We start from the raw sequence: 19,352 nt of genomic DNA on the forward strand, positions 1-19,352 counted from the left end.
GCAACACAACAATAGGTGGATATGTTAATAAGGTAATATCTCATATACTTGTACCTCTTATTTGAGACATTGAATACAAGAGCAGAAAGTTAATTTGAAACTGTAGAAAGTGTTGACTGGACCACAGCTGGAGAATTGAGTGCAGTTCTGGTCACCATACTACAGCAAGGATGTGATTGTCCTAGAGTGGGTGAGGAGCAGATTCACCAGATGTTGCCTGGTCAAGAGTGTTTCAGCTATGAAGAGAAACTCGATGACTGGTGTTGGGTTCTGTCGTGTAGACAGGACGAAGGAGAGAAGGACCTGATTTGAGGTGTATAGAATTGAAGGGCAAATAGGAAGAAACTTACCCCTTCATATAGGGGTCACTAACCAGGGAGCATAGGGGTAGGAAGCTTAAAGATGATTTAATGAAGGTAAGGCCATAAGACATAGGAGCAGAAATTAGGCCAGTCAGCCCATTGTCTGCTCCACCATTCAATCATGGCTGATGAGTTTCTCAACCCTATTCTTCCACTTTGTTACCATAACCCTTGATCCCCTTGACAAGCAAGATCTTTGCACCCAGAGGTTAAAAGATATCTGGAGCTCACTGCCTGAATACACATCGTAAGCTGTATTTAGATGAATTCTCAAATTGTTGTGGCATACATGGCCACAGGCCAAATGCTAGAATGTGTGACTAAAGTAGATAGGTTCTTGATGACCAGCACAGTCTCAGTGAACCAAAGGGCCTCTTTCAGTGTTGTAGAACCCTAATTTGGTCTTAAACACACTTATCCTGACAACCAATGTATCCCATGATGCAGAAAATCAGAAATCTTGCCATCTCGGTCTCTAACATATCGATGACTGAACTTCCGCAGCTTTGTCTGACAACTCCAACGCTTCATTTTCCCCCTCATCAGAGTTATATGTAGCCTGCTGCTTTATTCTGAGACACTTCCACTAGTTCCGAAGTCACCAATACCTGCATGCACAAGGGCTTGCAGATGCGTCCTTCTCATCTTATCAGAATTTCATATGTCACAACCAGCTCACCTCCCATTTTCCTAATCAGAGTGTAATAGGGCAATTCCTTTCTCTTGGGATTTAGTTTGGTGAAACTTTATTGTGCTTCCTATATGGTATGTGTATATTTCTATGGATAAGGAGATCAAAATACAGACTTAATGCATGTCTTTATGTACATAATTTGAACTCCCTTGTGAATAGTATGCACAGAACTTAAATGCATATGTCTTATGAAATCTTACTTTTTCTCAGTGTTGCAAATGAGAGTTAAGACTTCATGCTTAAATGAGCCATGATATTATAGTTAGCAGTTAGACCCACAATATTCTTGCATGGATTCCAGTTTCACTGTATCTTGGCTCTAATGTTGTTGCTGTTGGGCCAGATTATTGTATGAATATAGGTGGTATGGAGTAGTGGGGAGAAGTTGCTGGTGAAGTAAATTTTAAATTTGCATCACCAGAAGCATAATAGGGAAAGGATTGCTTTTGCTGAATTAGAAAATGTGACAAAGGAACTTCTGGCAGTGCAAGTTGTGTATTAACATGCTGAACTTGGAATTGTTTCTGCAACCAAAACTTATGACTATGCCAGGGCTGAATTATTCTTCAATTTTTGCTTTGTCATGCTACTTAGTATAATGTTTATTTTGCTGATTTGTTTTATTTATTATGCATAGGCTGTTTATATGATGCCAACAGAAGGAGATGATTCATCAAAAAGTGTCCCTTTAGCATTGCAAAGGGTGTTCTATGAATTGCAGCACAGCGACAAACCAGTTGGAACTAAGAAACTGACAAAGTCTTTTGGGTAAGTAGTTTTATTTACACACTGACTAAGGTTTCCTTCGTCCATAAATGAAGAGTTTTTTTAAAAGACTGTGTAGTCAGCACTGCCATTTTACACCTCCACGCAAGTTTTAATACTTTGAATGTAGATTGCTGAATGAATTGAAAACAAGATTAGCCTTTTTTTTTGAGAGGTCTTGGATTGTGCAATGGTATGTCATTCTGTTCCCTAATGTTTTGTTTTGTAATATGATTAACTCAACCTAATCAACAAATAGTTTAAAAATGTGATCTTGAATGCCTATTTATTCACTTATTTGTGTGGAGATAAGAATGGGGCAAACTTGAGTCAATGGTTTGTTTTCTACTTATAGATTGTACTTCAGTCAGTGAGTGAATGGCTGTATATACTTTCTAATTTGAAAGTCAGATATTGTTTTCTCTTAAAAAAAAATTTAGTTGCTGTGTCCATCCTATGAGAGTAAACTTTGCTTTAACTGGCAATCGCAATAAATGGGCAAAAATTATACACCTGAATTACCAGAAGGTTGCGGTATTATCACAATCTCCACAAAGGTTGAGTAGTCAGCTGAGGGAGCGAGTGGAAAGGTTCTCTGACAAGGCAGATTTGTTATTATTTGTGTTTTATATAAATAAAGTATAACACTGTACATACCCCTTCCATTACATTTTTGTTACTTAATATGTTTTTACATTGTGGTGGACCTCTTGATCAACCAGAATATTCTTGAACCAGTATACTCTTGATCCCATAGGTGCCAGTTGATAAAAAGTTTGCATTTAATTTTTTGCGTAAGTATTATTTATCAAAGAACAAGGCCTGCATAGTACCTGTCAGGCTAGTGTGCACTAATCAGCTTAGTGGGAACATTGACAGTGATGTCATTTTAAAATGCACTACTTTTGTCATTATTGACTGCCACGAAGTGCACATTGTGCCGAATTTGTCTTGTGCTGCTTTAGTTTATTACAAGCTGCCAAACTTTTAAAATTGGTTAGTGTTGTTCAAAAAATTAAAGCGATGTTACCTTTCTCCTTTAGATGGGAAACACTAGATAGTTTTATGCAGCATGATGTTCAGGAACTGTGCAGGGTGGTAAGTAATTTTATGAATTGTTGATTTGCATTTACCTAATAAGCACTATAAAGGTTAACTCGGTGCCGAGTTAAATAATCTATCTCTTTGAAGTGCGAACCTGTATTAAGCTATCCAAACTTAAGTATGGTTTAAACTAATTGTATATAAAGAATTTCTAATTTGACTGAGGAAGGCAGGAATGTTCACTGCTGTAAAGTGTTCGCCAGTTGGCTTTCTATTTTTACTAAAGATGTTGCAGTAACCTTTCTGAAGAATTTTAATTGACATATTTGAAAACTGTTTGGAAGATGGTTCTCCAGCAGAATTCATCTGAGGTTATCATTGGGAATATGCAAACTAATTTTTCAAATTGGTGTTCACAGTTTGTCTTGTCGTCTTAAGTGACTTATAAGGCAGTTTAAATACTTATGAAGAGCCATTTCTTCTAAAAGCTTAATTTATAGTTTTGGAAATTACAACACTTCACAGTATGAATGAAAATTCATTGTCATTCACCCTGTTAACTAGTGACATCCCTTCTGAATCACTATCCTAGTCTTTGCCACATCTTTTAATTTTTGGAGGTCGTGTGAAGTGTAAACATTATTATTTTATTATTATTCCTAAAAAGTTATGGTTCTGTATAATTGGGCTACATAACTTCTTGTGTTGAAAAATGTGGTGCTGGAAAAACACAGGCAGTATCCGAGGAGCAGGAGAATTGACGTTTCGGGCATCAGCCTCATTCCTGAAGAAGGGCTTGTGTGCCAAGCAGGCTGAGATAAAAGGTAGGGGGAAGGGAATTTGGGGGACGGGTGCTGGGAATACGATAGGTGGAAGGAGGTGAGGGTGATAGGCCGGAGAGGGGGTGGGGGGCGAAGAGGTCAGGAAGAAGATTTGCAGGTCAAGAGGGTGCAGCTGAATCTGAGGGTTGGGACTGAGATAAGGTGGGGGGAGGGGAAATGAGGAAGCTGGAGAAATCTACATTCATCCCGTGTGGTTGGAGGGTTCCTAGGTGGAAGATGAGGCGCTCTTCCTCCAGGCGTCGTGTGGCCAGGGTTTGGCAATGGAGGAGGCCAAGGACCTGCATGTCCTTGGCGGAGGGGGAGTTAAAGTTTTCAGCCACAGGGCAGTTGGGTTGGTTGGTGCAGGTATCCCAGAGGTGTTCCCTGAAACGGTCCGCAAGTAGGCGACCTGTCTCCCCAATGTAGAGGAGACCACATCGGGTGCAGCGGATACAGTAAATGATGTGTGTGGAGGTGCAGGTGAATTTGCGATGGATATCGAAGGATCCATTGGGGCCTTGGAGGGAGGTGTGGGTGCAAGCTTTGCACTTGTGGTTGCAGGGGAAGGTGCTAGGAGTGGAGGTTGGGTTGGTGGGGGCTGTGGACCTGACGAGTGAGTCGCAGAGGGAATGGTCTCCTGAATGCTGATGGGGTGGAGAGGGAAATATATCCCTGGTGGTGAGGTCTGTCTGGAGGTGACGGAAATGATGGAGGATGATACGATGTATCTGGAGGTTGGTGGGGTGGAAGGTGAGGACCAGTGGGGTTCTGTCCTGGTGGCGATTGGAGGGGTGGGGTTTCAGGGCGGAGGTGCGGGAAGTGGAGAGTGTCATCGACCACGTCAGAGGGGAAATTGCGGTCTTTGAAGAAGGAGGCCATTTGAGTTGTTCGGTAGTGGAATTGGTCTTCCTGGGAGCAGATGCGGCGGAGGCGGAGGAATTCGGAATATGGGATGGTGTTTTTACAGGAGGCAGGGTGGGAGGAGATGTAATCTAGGTAGCTGTGGGAGTTGGTCGGTTTGTAGTAAATGTCTGTGGGTCAGTTGCCCAAGATAGAAATGGAGAGGTCTAGGAAGGGGAGGGAGGAGTCTGAGTCGGTCCAGGTAAATTTGAGGTCAGGGTGGAAAGAGTTAGTAAAGTGGATGAACTGTTCAACCTCATGGGAGCACAAGGTAGTGCCAATACAATCACGGAGGAAAAGGTGGGGTGGTGCCAGTGTAGCTGCGGAAGATGTACTGTTCCACATATCCAACGAAGAGGCAGGCATAGCTGGGGCCCATGCAGGTGCCCATGGCTACTCCTTTAGTTTGGAGTAAGTGGGAGGATTGGAAAGAAAAGTTATTCAGAGTGAGGACTAGTTCAGTCAGTTGTAGGAGGGTGTCAGTGGAAGGGTACTGGTTGGGTCGACGGGTGAGGAAGAAACGGAGGCCTTGGAGGCCTTCGTGATGGGGGATGGAGGTGTACAGGGATTGGATGTCCATGGTGAAGATAAGGTGTTGGGGACCGGGGAAGCGCAAATCATGGAGGAGGTGGAGGGTGGTGGGTGGTGTCCCGAACGTAAGTGGGGAGTTCTTGGACTAAGGGGGACAGGACCGTGTCGAGGTATGCAGAGATGAGTTCGGTGGGACAGGAGCAGGCTGAGACAATGGGTCGGCCGGGCAGTCGGGTTTGTGGATTTTGGATAGGAGGTAGAAACGGGCGGTGCGGGGTTGTGGGACTGAGGTTGGAGGCAGTGGATGGAGGATCCCCTGAGGTGATGAGGTTATGGATGGTCTGGGAGATGATAGTTTGGTGGTGTGAGGTGGGGTCATGGTCAAGGGGGCAGTAGGAGGTGTCCGCGAGTTGGCGTCTAGCTTCAGCAGTGTAAAAATCAGTGCGCCAAACTACCACTGCGCCTCCCTTGTCTGCCGGTTTGATGGTGAGGCTGGGGTTGGAGCGGAGGGCTGCATGTTGAGGGTGAGAGGTTGGAGTGGGTGGGGGGGCTGGACAGGTTGAGACGGTCAATGTCGCAGCAGCAGTTCGATATGAAGAGATTGAGGGCTGGTAAGAGGCCAGCACGGGGTGTCCAGGTGGATGGGGTGTGTTGGAGGTGGGAGAAGGGGTCGTCAAAGGGTGGGCGAGAGTCCTTGAAGTAGGCACGGAGGCGAAGGCGGCGGAAGAAATGCTCAATATCTAGCTGCGTGTCGAACCCCTTGATCTGTCCCCCTTAGTCCAAGAACTCCCCACCTACATAACTTCTAGTAAGTAGCCCAGCTGTGCAGAACTGTAAGTTACAGAAAGGAAATTTGTTCAAACTTTAGAACTGTGAGCAGCCATAACGTTGATTTACTGTTGCTGTTGTAGAAATATTAAAATTTAATGTAAAGTTATTGGAACTTAAGTTTAGAAATAGGTTTGAAATTTTCTGTTTGGCAGCAGGGCTACAAGCCAACAGTGGAAATGCTTGAACCAGGAAGTAAATTGTAGCTGCACCAGTGGCAGCCATTTGTTATTTTCTGAGGACTACTAGTGTCAAAACTAGGTACTACGCCGGTATTGTGGTAGTTGTGGAATTCTCTGGTCTTTTAAAGCCTTTAGATTGTGATACAGGTACACAATCCTATATCCAAAACTCAAAAAGCTCCGAAATCCAAAGGTTTTTTTTTCGAAGTTTTTTTTCTGTACAAGCTGACTTAGCGTGCGAACAGAGAACCCAACTCTGCCCATGTCACTCAGATGTGACGTGGCCCAGTATTGGCAGGTGTCAGTTGTGTCTCAGCGCTTGTACTAGTCGTGGGTCTGCTGTTCAGTAAAGTTTTCTTAAATTTCACTGTGAAAATGTCATTTACAGAGGAACCTTGATTGTTGGAACATCATTTGTCTGAAAATTGGATGATCTGAAGGTCCTGTAAAACCGTTGCAGCATAGATGTTACTGACAATGATGCGATGATCGCGTCTTTTGTTTAAACGAGGGTTACCTGGACTGGAGATCATGTGCAAATGTTGCATCAAAGAGGTGTTGGTGACACTGGTGCAACTTGCTAAGTCAGTCAGTTGTAGCAGTGTTAAAATTTTAACACACAAAAAGGACTGACATGCTACAAGATTTAAATGCATGACAAAATCAGTGGTGTCTTCATTCCCTCTGACTTTGTTCTGAGTACAGTACATATCTGTTATGTGATCGAGTTTTTTTGTACGTATTTATCGAGTCTGGAGTGAAAGTAGATAGCAGTGACAATTGAATAGAAAAGCGAGATTTTACAGCGTCTGGATAGCAACTGTGTCCCACAACTTGAAAGCAAGACCGGCAATTGAGAAATTTATCAACCAGAGTGACGTTGCAAGTGCATTAACGAGAAAATTCTTGAAGCCAACAAAAGATGAGCAACTCTACCAGGTTGTATTTTTGTGGTTTTCACAGCATCGTGCAAAGGGCATTCCCATATCTAGCCAGATGATACTACGAAAAGCTGCCAGTTTCCATGAGTGACTCCACATCAGTGATGCCGACCATGGCGTATCATTGGGCTGGTTACAGCGTTTCAAGCATTGTCACAGCATTAGGCAACTTAGCATTCTTGGAAAGCAAAAGTCTTTGGATGACAGCACCGTGGAAGGATACTGACAGAAACTGCAATCCATCATGAAGGAGATTGTTAACCTGAGCACATGTACAATGCTGATGAAAGTGGATTGATTTGGCGTGCACTTGCATCCACCACAGAAATGCAGGTGTCAGAACATAAAGTGCAGAAGGATCGTGTTACGATTTTCCCTTGTGTCAACTCCACCGGCACTCGTAAATTGCAGCTTGTTTGCATTGGGTGTTATGTTAATCCACGTTGTTTCAAGAACTGACAAGAACTTGTTTCCCATAATTTACAAAGCACAAAACAAGGCATGGATGACACGTCCACTTTTTTCATCCTGGTTTGCTGAAGAATGTGTACCTGCCATCAGATTAGATTCAGCAAATAGCAATGTGCCCATCTGCTTGTTGACATCACGGTGGCACACTATGAAAGGCAGTCATTGAGAATCGCCAGATGGAGCTATCAAGTTTGTTTTCACCACCCAACACCACTTCAATGTTACAGCCACTCCATCAGGGAATCATCGAAATAATGAAAAAATACTGCCATAACATGATGTGTACTGTCCTCAGTGAAGGCAATGCAGGCGAGTGCAGGAAATTAATGAAGGCATTCACAGTTAAGGTTGCTTAGTGCATGATTGCTGAATCTTGGGACCGCATCCAGACATCGACAGTTGTAGAGTGTTGGTACAATGGCTTGTGTGTTGGTAGCCATGACAGTGAAGAGGACAGCACCTGTCCAGATCAAAGGCTCACCACTGACATCACTGAGAATTGCAGACACCTGGGATTAGGAGACTCTGTGGAGGCTGAGATCGATGTTAGGTAAACTGTAACAATGATGTTGGAACAGAGACACTCAGTAATGATCTGATAATCAACGTAGTCACCGAAGAACAGTGGCAAAGTTCAGACACCACGGACGGGAAGGAAAATCAGATATTGACACCTCCAGACCTCACTAACGAAGCTATCGACAGTTTGTGACTTTTCATGGAATGGTATGAAGCACAAGACAGTCTGTCATTAACTTGATGCCTCTTCGTCAAATGTTATCTCTTGCAAAAATAGACAGCAGTAGTACCTCAAGCAACAGAAGAGGTTAGAAGCTTTCTTTGAAAATTAATAATCAACCTCCACCAAGGAATTTTATTTACACAAATTGATTTGATTTGTAAAATATCATGATTTTTTTAAGCAATATCCAGTGTTTGTACAAATTTTCACGATTGACTGAAATAAACATATTTGTTTAGAGTTTTTAACGCACACAATTATGCACAGTATGGCTTCCTTTAAGATTAAATCAATATACAAACAATCCATTATCCAAATGAAAAACTGCCTGCCCATTGCTTTCAGATAATCAGGGTTTCTCTATTCTGAAAATCAAAAATTCCAATATCCAAAAAAACAACTGGCCTTAGGGATTTCAGATGAAGGATTGTGTACCTGTACTATATTAACAGAGCGTCTATGCAGCTGCTCTTCTGAATTGAGTGTTTTTAAACTTTTTCTGAACTGAACTGTTTTTCTCGTATAAATTATCAGTGTAAAATGTAATTTTGCAAAGCAGCATTGTCCATGGAAATCTTCACCTGCCAGTATTTCATACCAAGTACGTGAATCTATCATAAACAGTTTTCAGATGTTGTGGTTGTGAAATTTTGAACCCATGCCTATATTTGATATGGATTAGCAACAACTGGCAGCATCTAACTGCCCTAAGCTCTTTGAGTAGTTTTTTTTCTTGATGTATTACTAAAGAGCATTACTCTGCAAAGTTCTCTTAATTGATTTGCCTTTAGTATTATTTCTTCTTTTTCTAGCTACTTGATAATGTTGAAAATAAAATGAAAGGAACCTGTGTGGAGGGCACAATTCCGAAATTGTTCAGGGGAAAGATGGTGGTATGTACAAAATTAATTAGTTACAGAATTTGAAGAGATGTTGTTAATTTTGGCATGTTAACATTGATTTTCTTGCTTTTCAAGTCATATATTCAGTGTAAACATGTGGAGTATCGATCTGAGAGAATAGAGGATTATTATGATATTCAACTCAGTATAAAGGGAAAGAAGAACAGTGAGTATAACTAAATTAAATTGTTATCCTAGGTGCATTCAGAATTGCAACAAACTGATATTTTCTTTTGTTCTACAGTATTTGAGTCTTTCAAAGATTATGTAGCAGTGGAGCAGCTGGATGGGGACAACAAATATGATGCTGGCGAGCATGGTTTACAGGTGTGGAATTCTGCTGAATAATGAAATATTAAGATGTGACTAATTCTGATTTAAGACTTTAAAATGGTCAACTGATAATTAAGGTGTGGACAGAAACCAGTCAAATTATAAAAATTCAAATTTCTGGTTGCTGGACAACTAGTTCAGAAATGGTTTTCTGAAAAATATTAATTTAACTTTTCCCTGCTCCTTAAGAAAACAACTGCATTCAGAGCTTGCGTGTTTTAAGTTTCCGGCAGAGAGTTCCAAACAAAACCGTTATCATCAGAGCTGTACATGATGGAAACAGACCCTTCGGTCGAACTCTTCCAAGCTGACCAGAAATCCCAACCCAATCTAGTCCCACCTACCAGCACCTGGCCCATATCCCTCCAGACTCATCCAGATGCCTTTATAAATGCTGCAATTGTACCAGCCTCCTCCACTGTTAATTGTTAAATGAAGTAATTTTGAGTGAGTTTTGTGTTGGATGGCAGGTGGCATTGACTGTGCTTGTTACTTCATAAGTATTGCAAATCACCTGGAATGATTTGATTCTAGATGCAAGTAACTCTCCTGTTTTTAAAGTCTCTCACATCTGTTCCAGTGTTTAGTCAGAGAATCATACAGCCCAGACGCAGACCCTTCGGTCCATTTTATCTGCACCAGCTAAATTTCCCAAACTGAACTAGTCTTATTTGCATGCATTTCGCCTATATCCCGCTGAACCCTTTCCTATTCGTGTACCTGTCCACTTGTCTTAAGTGTTGTAACTGTTTACCTGCATCTGCCACTTACTTTGGCAGTTCATTCAACAAACTACCCTTTGTGTGGAAAAAATGCCCCTATAGGTCCCTTTTTTAATCTTTCTCCTCTCACCTTAAAAATATGCCCCCTAGTTTTGAACTCTTCACACTCTGGACAAGACTTTTGTTACTCGCCTCATCTGCACCCCTCATGATTTCATAAACCTCTATAAGGTCACCCCTCAAACTGCTATGTTCCAGTGGAAAAAATAAGTCTCAACTTGTCCAACCTCTTCTTACAACTCCAAATCCTCCAAGCCCAACACCCTGTTAGATCTCTTCTGAGCTCTCGCCAGGTTAATATCCTTCCTATAGCAGGCCAACCAGAATCGGACACACTACTCAAAAAGACACCTCACTAATGTCCTGTACAACCTCAACATACTAACTCTATACTCAATGATCTGAGCAATGAAGACAAGTGTGCTGAATGCCTTCTGAACCACCCTAATGATGTGATGCAAACTTCAAAGCATTATGTACCTGAACCATTAAATCTCTATTGGTCACTACCCAAGACTGATGTATGCATTTATAAAATCTGTGCAAGCTATTAGTCAATAAGTTCACTGCATGAAGACCACACCTCTAGTTTGTAGTCATTTCAAGTTTTGATTTTCCCAAACAATACCTGATATGAGTTGTCACACGCTGCTTTGCTTGCTATGAATGTACTATGCACAAATACAAAAAGCATTGCAAAGTGACTTCATAAGTGAGCCTAAATTTCCTTTGTCAGATACCTGATTAACTCATGATTGTCAAGGTCTCCAAGAAACTAATGTATATGTTACACACAGGATGCAGAAAAGGGTGTGAAGTTTCTTACCTTTCCACCGGTGTTGCATCTTCAGCTCATGCGGTTCATGTATGACCCACAAACTGATCAAAATATCAAGATAAATGACCGGTAAGCAAACTTGTATTTTTTTTGTCCAAATAGGCACTGATATTATTTTGGCACAAAGTACATTGTGTAGTAAACAGGTAAAATATTTCTCCTTCCAAAAGATAACCGAAGCCTGAATTCTGATGGTAGATCTTAATTGTTAATTAGCATCTCCTAATCTCATGTAAGGAAGATTTAAGAATAGTTGTCATGTCGTAATGATTTGTCAGTCAACTTAATGTTTTTGTTACAGCCGTTGTCTTTTGATGCATGTGGTTTAAAAAAAGTAACATCTGTGAATTACATCAGCACAGACGTAATTGATGTAAATAACCTTGTTACAGTCCTCTTTTTTTTTCTAAATTGGCTGTGCATTCTTTTTTTTTTCAAAAGGCTTTTTTGAAAGTGACTTTATGCAGTCAACTGTTACACAGGCTGTGATAAAAAAATTTTTATTTTGTATTGACCTTTTTGGCTTTCTCTTAGGATTTATATCCATGAGAACAAGCAGAAGGTTGGTACCCAAGCTCCATCACCATCCATCCTTCACCATGATCACTGACCACAAAGTGATATGTGAATTAATTTGGGTATTTCCCCTCTAACATTTCTGTTCTTGATTCCCATTGTAAGATTGAGAGCAGTATGAAATATGACTAGATATTGTGGTTACCACTTTGGCACTGTATATTAAAGCTCCAGACCATTGTGATGCTGTGCAATAGTTGGTTGATTTGGATCTTTGCATCTGATAAAAGGTTGTTTTTTCACAATTTTGGTGTGTCAAATGGGTCTCAAAGTTTTTTATGAATCTATGGTATGTAGAAGGAAGGAGTTGATGGATGTAGAAGAGAAACCATGGTAAGACTAACAGCTGACTTCCAAAATTTGTTTTGGAGGCTTGAGTGCTAGAGATTTTAGAACCTAATATTGTGGATCGTCAACGGTTGCATGTATTTCATTACTTCAGGACATTGCACTGAACGCTAACTGTATTCTTAAGAGTAGCTTTTTCATCATTGCATCTTTGTCAAAGGTGTGTTATGCCTAACTGTTCCAGTTAGTCTATATGCCGTAGACATATTTTGTGTTTTGAATATTTAATCCTTGATATTGGGTACTAATTGTAAGAAAGTATAGAGACTCATTGAATGTTCAGTTTCTTTACACGTTTAATCAGCTGACGTTTTGTATTCTGACTTGCCAAGGGGCAGACACATGAGCAAAACATGATTTGGACAAAGCACAATTTATTCTGAACAGAACATATACTAAGCAAGATGTACACACTGCGCAATTCATCTTCAACCGGTTTGAGACATTGAGGTTTGACTCTCATTCGCCATTTCCGTTCACTTGATTCCTCTCGTATGTTCCATACGCATACACTGTCTTTATAAAGCATCTGGATTAAAGATGTTTAAATGAGTTGCAAATTTGTTTTTAAATGAAAATCGACCATTATACTGGGGATGTTACTACTTAAATTTGAAAACCAACCCAATAGTTAGAATGCGTTACCTTGGTGAACTTGCTGTAGGATTTGCTAAAATGTTAGATGCAAAGTAGACTTCAATCATTATTCCTCCTCTTTTTTTTCCTTTTGTAATCCTCTCCGTTTAGAAATAGGAAGTGTTTCCTATAATACGTTCTAATAGATAATAGCAGATTTCTGTACTGTTTATCCAATTTTCCAAATCTTCCCCCACTGTCTGAACCAGTCATTTTTTTTTCTTCAGACTAGGTTCCAAATATCAATTTATTTGCTTTATTTATGGTGTGTTTAAAATAGCTCTGATACAAATTCTGAATCTTTGGGAATTCAGCATTATGGTCAGTCACGTGAGAGGAGAATTCTTCAGTTCTGTTATTATGACTGGCTCCAAGAAACTGAGTACAAAATATTCTGCATACTTCATGTTCAGGAATCTTAGGCACATGAGTATAGGTAATCACAAACATTTGTACAAATCATAGTCGCCTTGATCTAGCCTTTTATTATGAAGAGCACTGTTTTTGTCAGCTTTATTTTGAAGAGTTGATGTAAATAATCAGTTGAGGTTTTGCATGGTTTGTACTCGAGTAAAATTGTTTTTGTTCATACATTTTCAAGCTATTTTCTGTTAATGTGCTCAATGCAGTAAAACTGAAGTTCTAGCATTAGGTATTGCACCCAAATTATTCCAACCAACTTTTGACCCCCCCCCCCCCATAGACTTTGCTGAAATATAAAATGTACAGTTTTCTCCCATTTGAGTATTTTCTAAGGGAAATTTAATTTTATTTTTAAGGTTTGAATTTCCTGAGCATTTGCCCCTAGACGAGTTTCTGCAGAAACCCGATCCCAAGGATTCTGCTAATTACATACTACATGCAGTGTTGGTGCACAGTGGAGATAACCATGGTGGACATTACGTAGTCTACCTAAACCCTAAGGGTGATGGTAAAGTGAGTATATCAACCACTGGTGAAGTAGTTACACTTGATGTGCGTGTTATTAATGAGCAAGACAAAGTTACTGTTCGGTTCTTGAGTAAAACATTGAGTTTGTGTGGCAATTGAAGATCAACTTTCAGGTGATTGGCAGCATTTTGGCCCAGTTACAGTTTACTCCTGACCATTTTACAAGCACCACAGTTTTTTTTTAAACACATGGGTGGGAGGGACACCTTAGGATATTTTGTATTTCAGACTGTCCCCTTGAAAAGAAGTAACTTGTTTTTTATATGTTGATTCACTGAATAATTCCAGGAACAAGTGCGGTGAGCAGGGGATGTTAAACACTTAACTTTTCTTCTATATAAAAAGTTAATTTTTCAGGTGTAGTTATTCACTTACAGCTGGGAACAATTTTAAAACTACAAAATTAATACATCTGTGATCAGGGTCTGAGTTTTTGCTTTACTAGTTCTGCAGCTGGAGAAAGTTCTAGATTCAAAGGAAAATATCTATTTATTGTCTAGTTTAATTGAACTTAAAGGATATTGTTTTTGAAAAACTTTAAGAAGTAAATGTTCAACATGGAATTGTCAGGATGTGGTTTTTCTGTTGACATTTAAACTTAGCAAAAGTTCAGTAATTGTCTTTTCAGACTTAGAGACATGAATTTGCATTTTTTAATCTTTTTAAAACTGACCTTGTAAAAACGTGACATGAGCTTGTGTCTTATCTAGAGCAGATGTTTGAGTACTGCTTGTTATTCAAGGTTCCTCTTGAACACTGTTTTTGGCTACTATGCAGAAGTGACAAACATCCTTGTTGGACAAGATTGCTTCTAAGCTAGAGTTTAGGTTGCTTTTCACGCTTGCAGTTGATGATGTGGTAGCTGTCGCTTTCTTAACCAGGTGCTTAACGATGAGTGGCTTATGATAGAAAATGAAAGAAAGTGAGGATTGCAGGTGCTAGAGATTAGAGTAGTGTGTGGGGTGCTGTAATAGCACAGCAGGTTCGGCAGCATCCGAGGAGCAGGAGAATTGACATTTCAGGCAAAAGCCCTTCATTGGGAATGAGGCTATGAGCAGACAGGGTGGTGAGATAAATGGGAGGCGGGGGGGGATGGGGCTGGTTCCCTTCAGCCCTACACAATCCCATTTATCTCACCACCCCCTTGGCTCACAGCCTCATTCCCAATGAAGGGCTTTTGCCCAAAATGTCGACTCTCCTGCTCCTTGAATGCTGCCTGAGCTGTGCTTTTCCAGCATCCTACACCTTATGATAGAAAATATTCTGTTGTAATCTATTGACTACCTGTTTAACAAATGTGTGAATGTTTAATGGTCAACAAGCTTTTGTCCCAGACAACCTTCCCTGTCCCTCGTTAACATTTTACAGTGTATGATTAAAAAATTGCAACCTCGTCTGGTGTAACCCAGACTGTATTGCATCTGTAACTTCAATCTTTGTGCCAACTGAAACTCTGCATTGTCAAATTTAAAATAACCAAATTTAAGAGGAAATGATAAACTGATGTGTCTAACAACTATATCTTCCGAGGCAGCATGTGAAATTTTGCTGTGTTTTTTTCTTTACCTTTTTTCCAATGCACGTATTACAGAACATCAAGATAATTTTTGATAAGATACAAGTGGCAGATTTGCCAGTGGAATAAATATACTGACTTAACACAATGCAAGTAATGATCCAGAGTGGTTTGCTTGGCATTTTATGATGTAACCACACGTTGCTGTTTGCGTGGAGTTGTCCACTGTCTTGCGTGATACTGAAGTACAACAACTAGAAAAATATCTTTTTTTTTAAAGCCATGCTTCCTTAGTGGCAGTGACTTTGGGTGGAATATAACCATTCTGGGAGAGTAACTGGAGCTTGACAGCAACTCGTGAAGTCCAAGAGCAAATGGGTTGCTGCCTGGGAGAGGAGAATCTAGGAATGTTTTTGATACTGGGATTCTTCAACTTAATTTCTGTATGCCATCTTATGTTGGTATAGGATATTTCTTATCTGTACACTTTTTTTTATTTTGTGATACAAAAGTTCTTGATAGCAGTAAAAGAGTTGAACAAATACTTTGCATCTACTCAAACCCTACCACAGAGCTAATGTTTTATTTTTAAGTTAGAAGTGCAAAATGATGTAACTTTTCATAATTGCTTTTAACTAGAGGCCATCATACTTTACAACAGTTAGAATGTCTCAAGTTAATGCTTATTACTATGATTTAAAAGTGGTGTTGTGTACTCATTCCCTTTTGTAATGAGAAGGGTGGTGCTTTGGATTGTTCCTCTGAATTGCACTTAGTGTTTTATTCCTTTTTTTTTAAAAAAAAATGTCTTTTAGTCCCAACAATATGCAGCACTGAGTCGTTGCTTAAGTCAATATGTAGACATTTGGTGTAATAGCTGAAAATGTGTTGCTGGAAAAGCGCAGTAGGTCAGGCAGTATCCAGGGAACAGGAGAATCGACGTTTCGGGCATAAGCCCTTCAGGAATTTGGTGTAATAATACACCTTAATGGCAAAACAATCAAGTTTTTCGATAGTTCAAGGTGTTAGGTTATTTTTTGTTTTTGGATCGTTAGTGCCACTCATTGTGAAGCATGGCATCTACTTTGTCGAGCATTTCAGTTAATTGAGTTTAACAAAATAGTTCTGATATTTCTAACCAGATTTGGTTTGCTCTGCTTTTTGTTTGCTACAAAATATTTGGAATGCAGTGAAGGACTTAATTCTATTTTATTTCCTCTGTTCAAGTGGTGTAAATTTGATGATGACGTTGTATCAAGATGTACAAAAGAAGAGGCAATTGAACACAACTATGGAGGTCATGATGATGATTTATCTGTGCGACACTGCACGAATGCGTACATGATGGTATACGTCAGAGAATCAAAACTAAGTAAGTTTTCGATGCTGAATAGGGAGCTCTGTACCCATTGAAGATTTTTCTGTACCTTTATCCTATTAATACAGTCTTTTGAAAGATGGTTAACCATTGATAAGGGGGTTCTCATTTATCGTAGGACTTCATAGGCCATTGTCAGATTAGACACAGTTGCTTCAATATATGTAGTGGTATTTGAGTGATTGCAGAATCAGAACAAGTAACCAAGTCAATCTGTGAGTATGTTGGTCGGGCGTTGGTTAATGAAAACTACGTCATTGGGTTTATGTAATCTTATTCCATTTTGTACACTAAGTCTGCATGGAACTGCCTTAAATTTGTCTAAAAATGCACATTGCCACAAATTTAATAAACCAACCAAGGTAATGAGTTTTCTTGTCAAAAGCAAACTTGATACGTTGGTATGTATGTGCACCACTTCTTTCTTAAAAATGTTAATCTGTTAAGGTTGATCCTCACCAAGTTAATGCGAAGTGATCACAGCATGATTTTGAAGGCCAGTAATTTCTTCAGGTATCCTGGCCACTGTTCCTTCCTGAAGATTGATGAAACAGGATAACTTATTTTTCTGTGACTTGCAAAATCCTTTTTATAAATTTTCACATTTGCCAATAAAAGAAAGGACGTATGTAGATTAGTTATTCTGAAGTACTTCATGTCATCCTATAGACATGAAGGTGACTTCATTTTCCCTAGTTTTGCGATGATATCTCTATTTTAGATTTGTATGTTGGACAGTTTTAAGTGAACATAAATCTATTTGAATAATCTTTTTAAAGGTGAGGTCTTACAAGCTGTTACAGACCACAACATTCCACAGCAACTGGTGGAGCGCCTGCAAGAAGAGAAGAGGGTGGAGGCTCAGAAACGAAAGGAAAGACAAGAAGCACACCTCTACATGCAAGTGCAGGTACTGCAGCACTCTGATGTTAAATCAGACTTGCAGTAGTTGCCTGTCTACTTTATTTGTATGTAATTTGCTGCCTCTTGTGGGTTTAGGAGCTGGATAGCCCACTTGAAAACTAGAATGTCTGAGTGAATCCTTAGTTGAGCATGTTTTATTAAGTTTATTGATGTCCTGTAGGCTCTTGGACTGCATCCTCATTTGAAAGGTTGAGGGAAGTTGTCTTAATTGATAATTTAGCATAACCTAGGACATCTGTGGCATTGCTTGATGTTTTGCTACACATATTTTAGTTCATTTTTAAGCTAGAATGACCTTAGATGCAAAATTTATTCCCTCAAATTATGAATCATTTGGGTGTGTTGTTTGCTACAGAGTGCAAGATGATACTTGGTCATCGACTACATACTAGTCAGATTTAACCGAGGAACTTAAGGGGATCGGGGGATAATGCAGCAAGACTGAATGGATTGGGAATCTGTTGAAAAGGGCTCAATAGTTGTGCAGTTTTTGACTAGTAAACTGTATTGCAAGATCACAATTGGTGCCACTAAGCACACTGGAGATTATAGGTAAGGTTGATAAATGAGCTAAGTAAATCAGGAGCTTGTTTTCAACTGTTAATTATATGTCCCCCCGCCACCAATTTACAATTTGATTCATAGCTTTCTTGGGTGAGATGAATCTCTTAGAGCAGCTTTAAGCGGTTGAGAAACAAAGCGCAACAGTTATATTTCAATATTGTTAACTTTTTGTTTTAAAAGTAAAACTTGGCAACTGATTTCTGCATTTTGTTTACTTTAGATAGTAACAGAAGACCAGTTCTGTGGACATCAGGGTAATGACATGTATGATGAAGAAAAAGTGAAATACACAGTGTTCAAAGTCCTGAAAAACTCTACACTTGCAGAGTTTGTTCAAAATCTATCACAAACAATGGTGAGTATTTGTGTGAAATATTTGACATTACGCAACTTGAAGGATATTGCTGCAGAGGAAGGCTATTATGTTGTCGAGTGACTACATCATTAGAATGGCTGTGGAAGAGCAGAAAGGTGATCTTGAATTCATTTTGGATCGCTCGCAGGTTTACAGCTGAAGGTACTGGGTATTGTGGTATAATTAAAAACAAACTGAAATATTAATCCAGTATTGCTCAATTGAAAACAAATAATTGAAAGTAAGCCTATTTCATTTGAGGCATCAGACTTGGATCAGCAATAACATTCTTGAGTCTGAGGTAGTGTTCATTGTCCACTTCAGACTTGAAATCTAAATTAGTATTTCACTGCATGTCAGTAATGTTATGATCACAGCTTTTGGTAAAACTGCGCAAGTTGGAACCCTTAATCCTTGCTTGATAAATCACGTTTCATTTTCAGTTTGGTTGCAATGGTAGATAGGCACTAAACACAACTGCACAAGTTTGCCTATGTCCATTTTAACAAACTAACTTTCATTGCATAAATGGGGTAACTGTGTATAGATAAGATGGTTCAGATCTTCATATCAGCACCAAACATGTCCTCTTCCCAGCAATATCTTTCAAAAACTTTCAACTCCAGTTAAGTATCAGTCCTATCTTAATTCTTTTTAAATTTTTACTTAGTCGATGACTTTGCAATTGTTTCTTTCATTGATTTTTGATAGTGTTCACCAGATGTGATTTTCTCCATTGTTTTTCCTGGAGAGACAGACACTAGCTACTTAACTGACTTTTCCCAGCTAAATTTTAAGGAAAGCCCTGTCTCCTTAAACTAAAGCTGAAAGTAGATTCTGGCCCTTGGTCTGTCTTTACTCTAAGAATCTTATTAACTAACTGGCCAGGAAACTTAACTATTTGGCTTAAGTTGCTTGCTTTCTTGGAAATTGTTTGAACATGCTGTTCAAAACTTACTAAATGTTCG

The 19,352-nt window shown here is 39.6% G+C and overlaps 1 protein-coding gene across 3 annotated transcripts in view; it reads left to right on the forward strand.

Moving 5' to 3' along the window:
- The window catches only part of usp7 (ubiquitin specific peptidase 7 (herpes virus-associated)), a 99,200-nt gene that overhangs the window by 48,977 nt on the left and 30,871 nt on the right, over window positions 1–19,352 (forward strand). For all 3 annotated transcript variants that reach the window (XM_043711995.2, XM_043711994.2, XM_043711993.2), the window contains exons 7-16: window positions 1,694–1,824; window positions 2,865–2,919; window positions 9,094–9,174; window positions 9,259–9,349; window positions 9,428–9,510; window positions 11,096–11,205; window positions 13,476–13,632; window positions 16,391–16,535; window positions 17,321–17,451; window positions 18,250–18,384. In XM_043711995.2, coding sequence (XP_043567930.1) covers window positions 1,694–1,824; window positions 2,865–2,919; window positions 9,094–9,174; window positions 9,259–9,349; window positions 9,428–9,510; window positions 11,096–11,205; window positions 13,476–13,632; window positions 16,391–16,535; window positions 17,321–17,451; window positions 18,250–18,384 — 1,119 coding nt within the window. The remainder of the gene's footprint in view (window positions 1–1,693; window positions 1,825–2,864; window positions 2,920–9,093; window positions 9,175–9,258; window positions 9,350–9,427; window positions 9,511–11,095; window positions 11,206–13,475; window positions 13,633–16,390; window positions 16,536–17,320; window positions 17,452–18,249; window positions 18,385–19,352) is intronic.

Source organism: Chiloscyllium plagiosum, unplaced genomic scaffold (assembly GCF_037043375.1).
Source record: "Chiloscyllium plagiosum isolate Xiang-an unplaced genomic scaffold, Cpla_swu_hap1 HiC_scaffold_20, whole genome shotgun sequence".
Lineage (NCBI taxonomy): Eukaryota > Metazoa > Chordata > Chondrichthyes > Orectolobiformes > Hemiscylliidae > Chiloscyllium > Chiloscyllium plagiosum.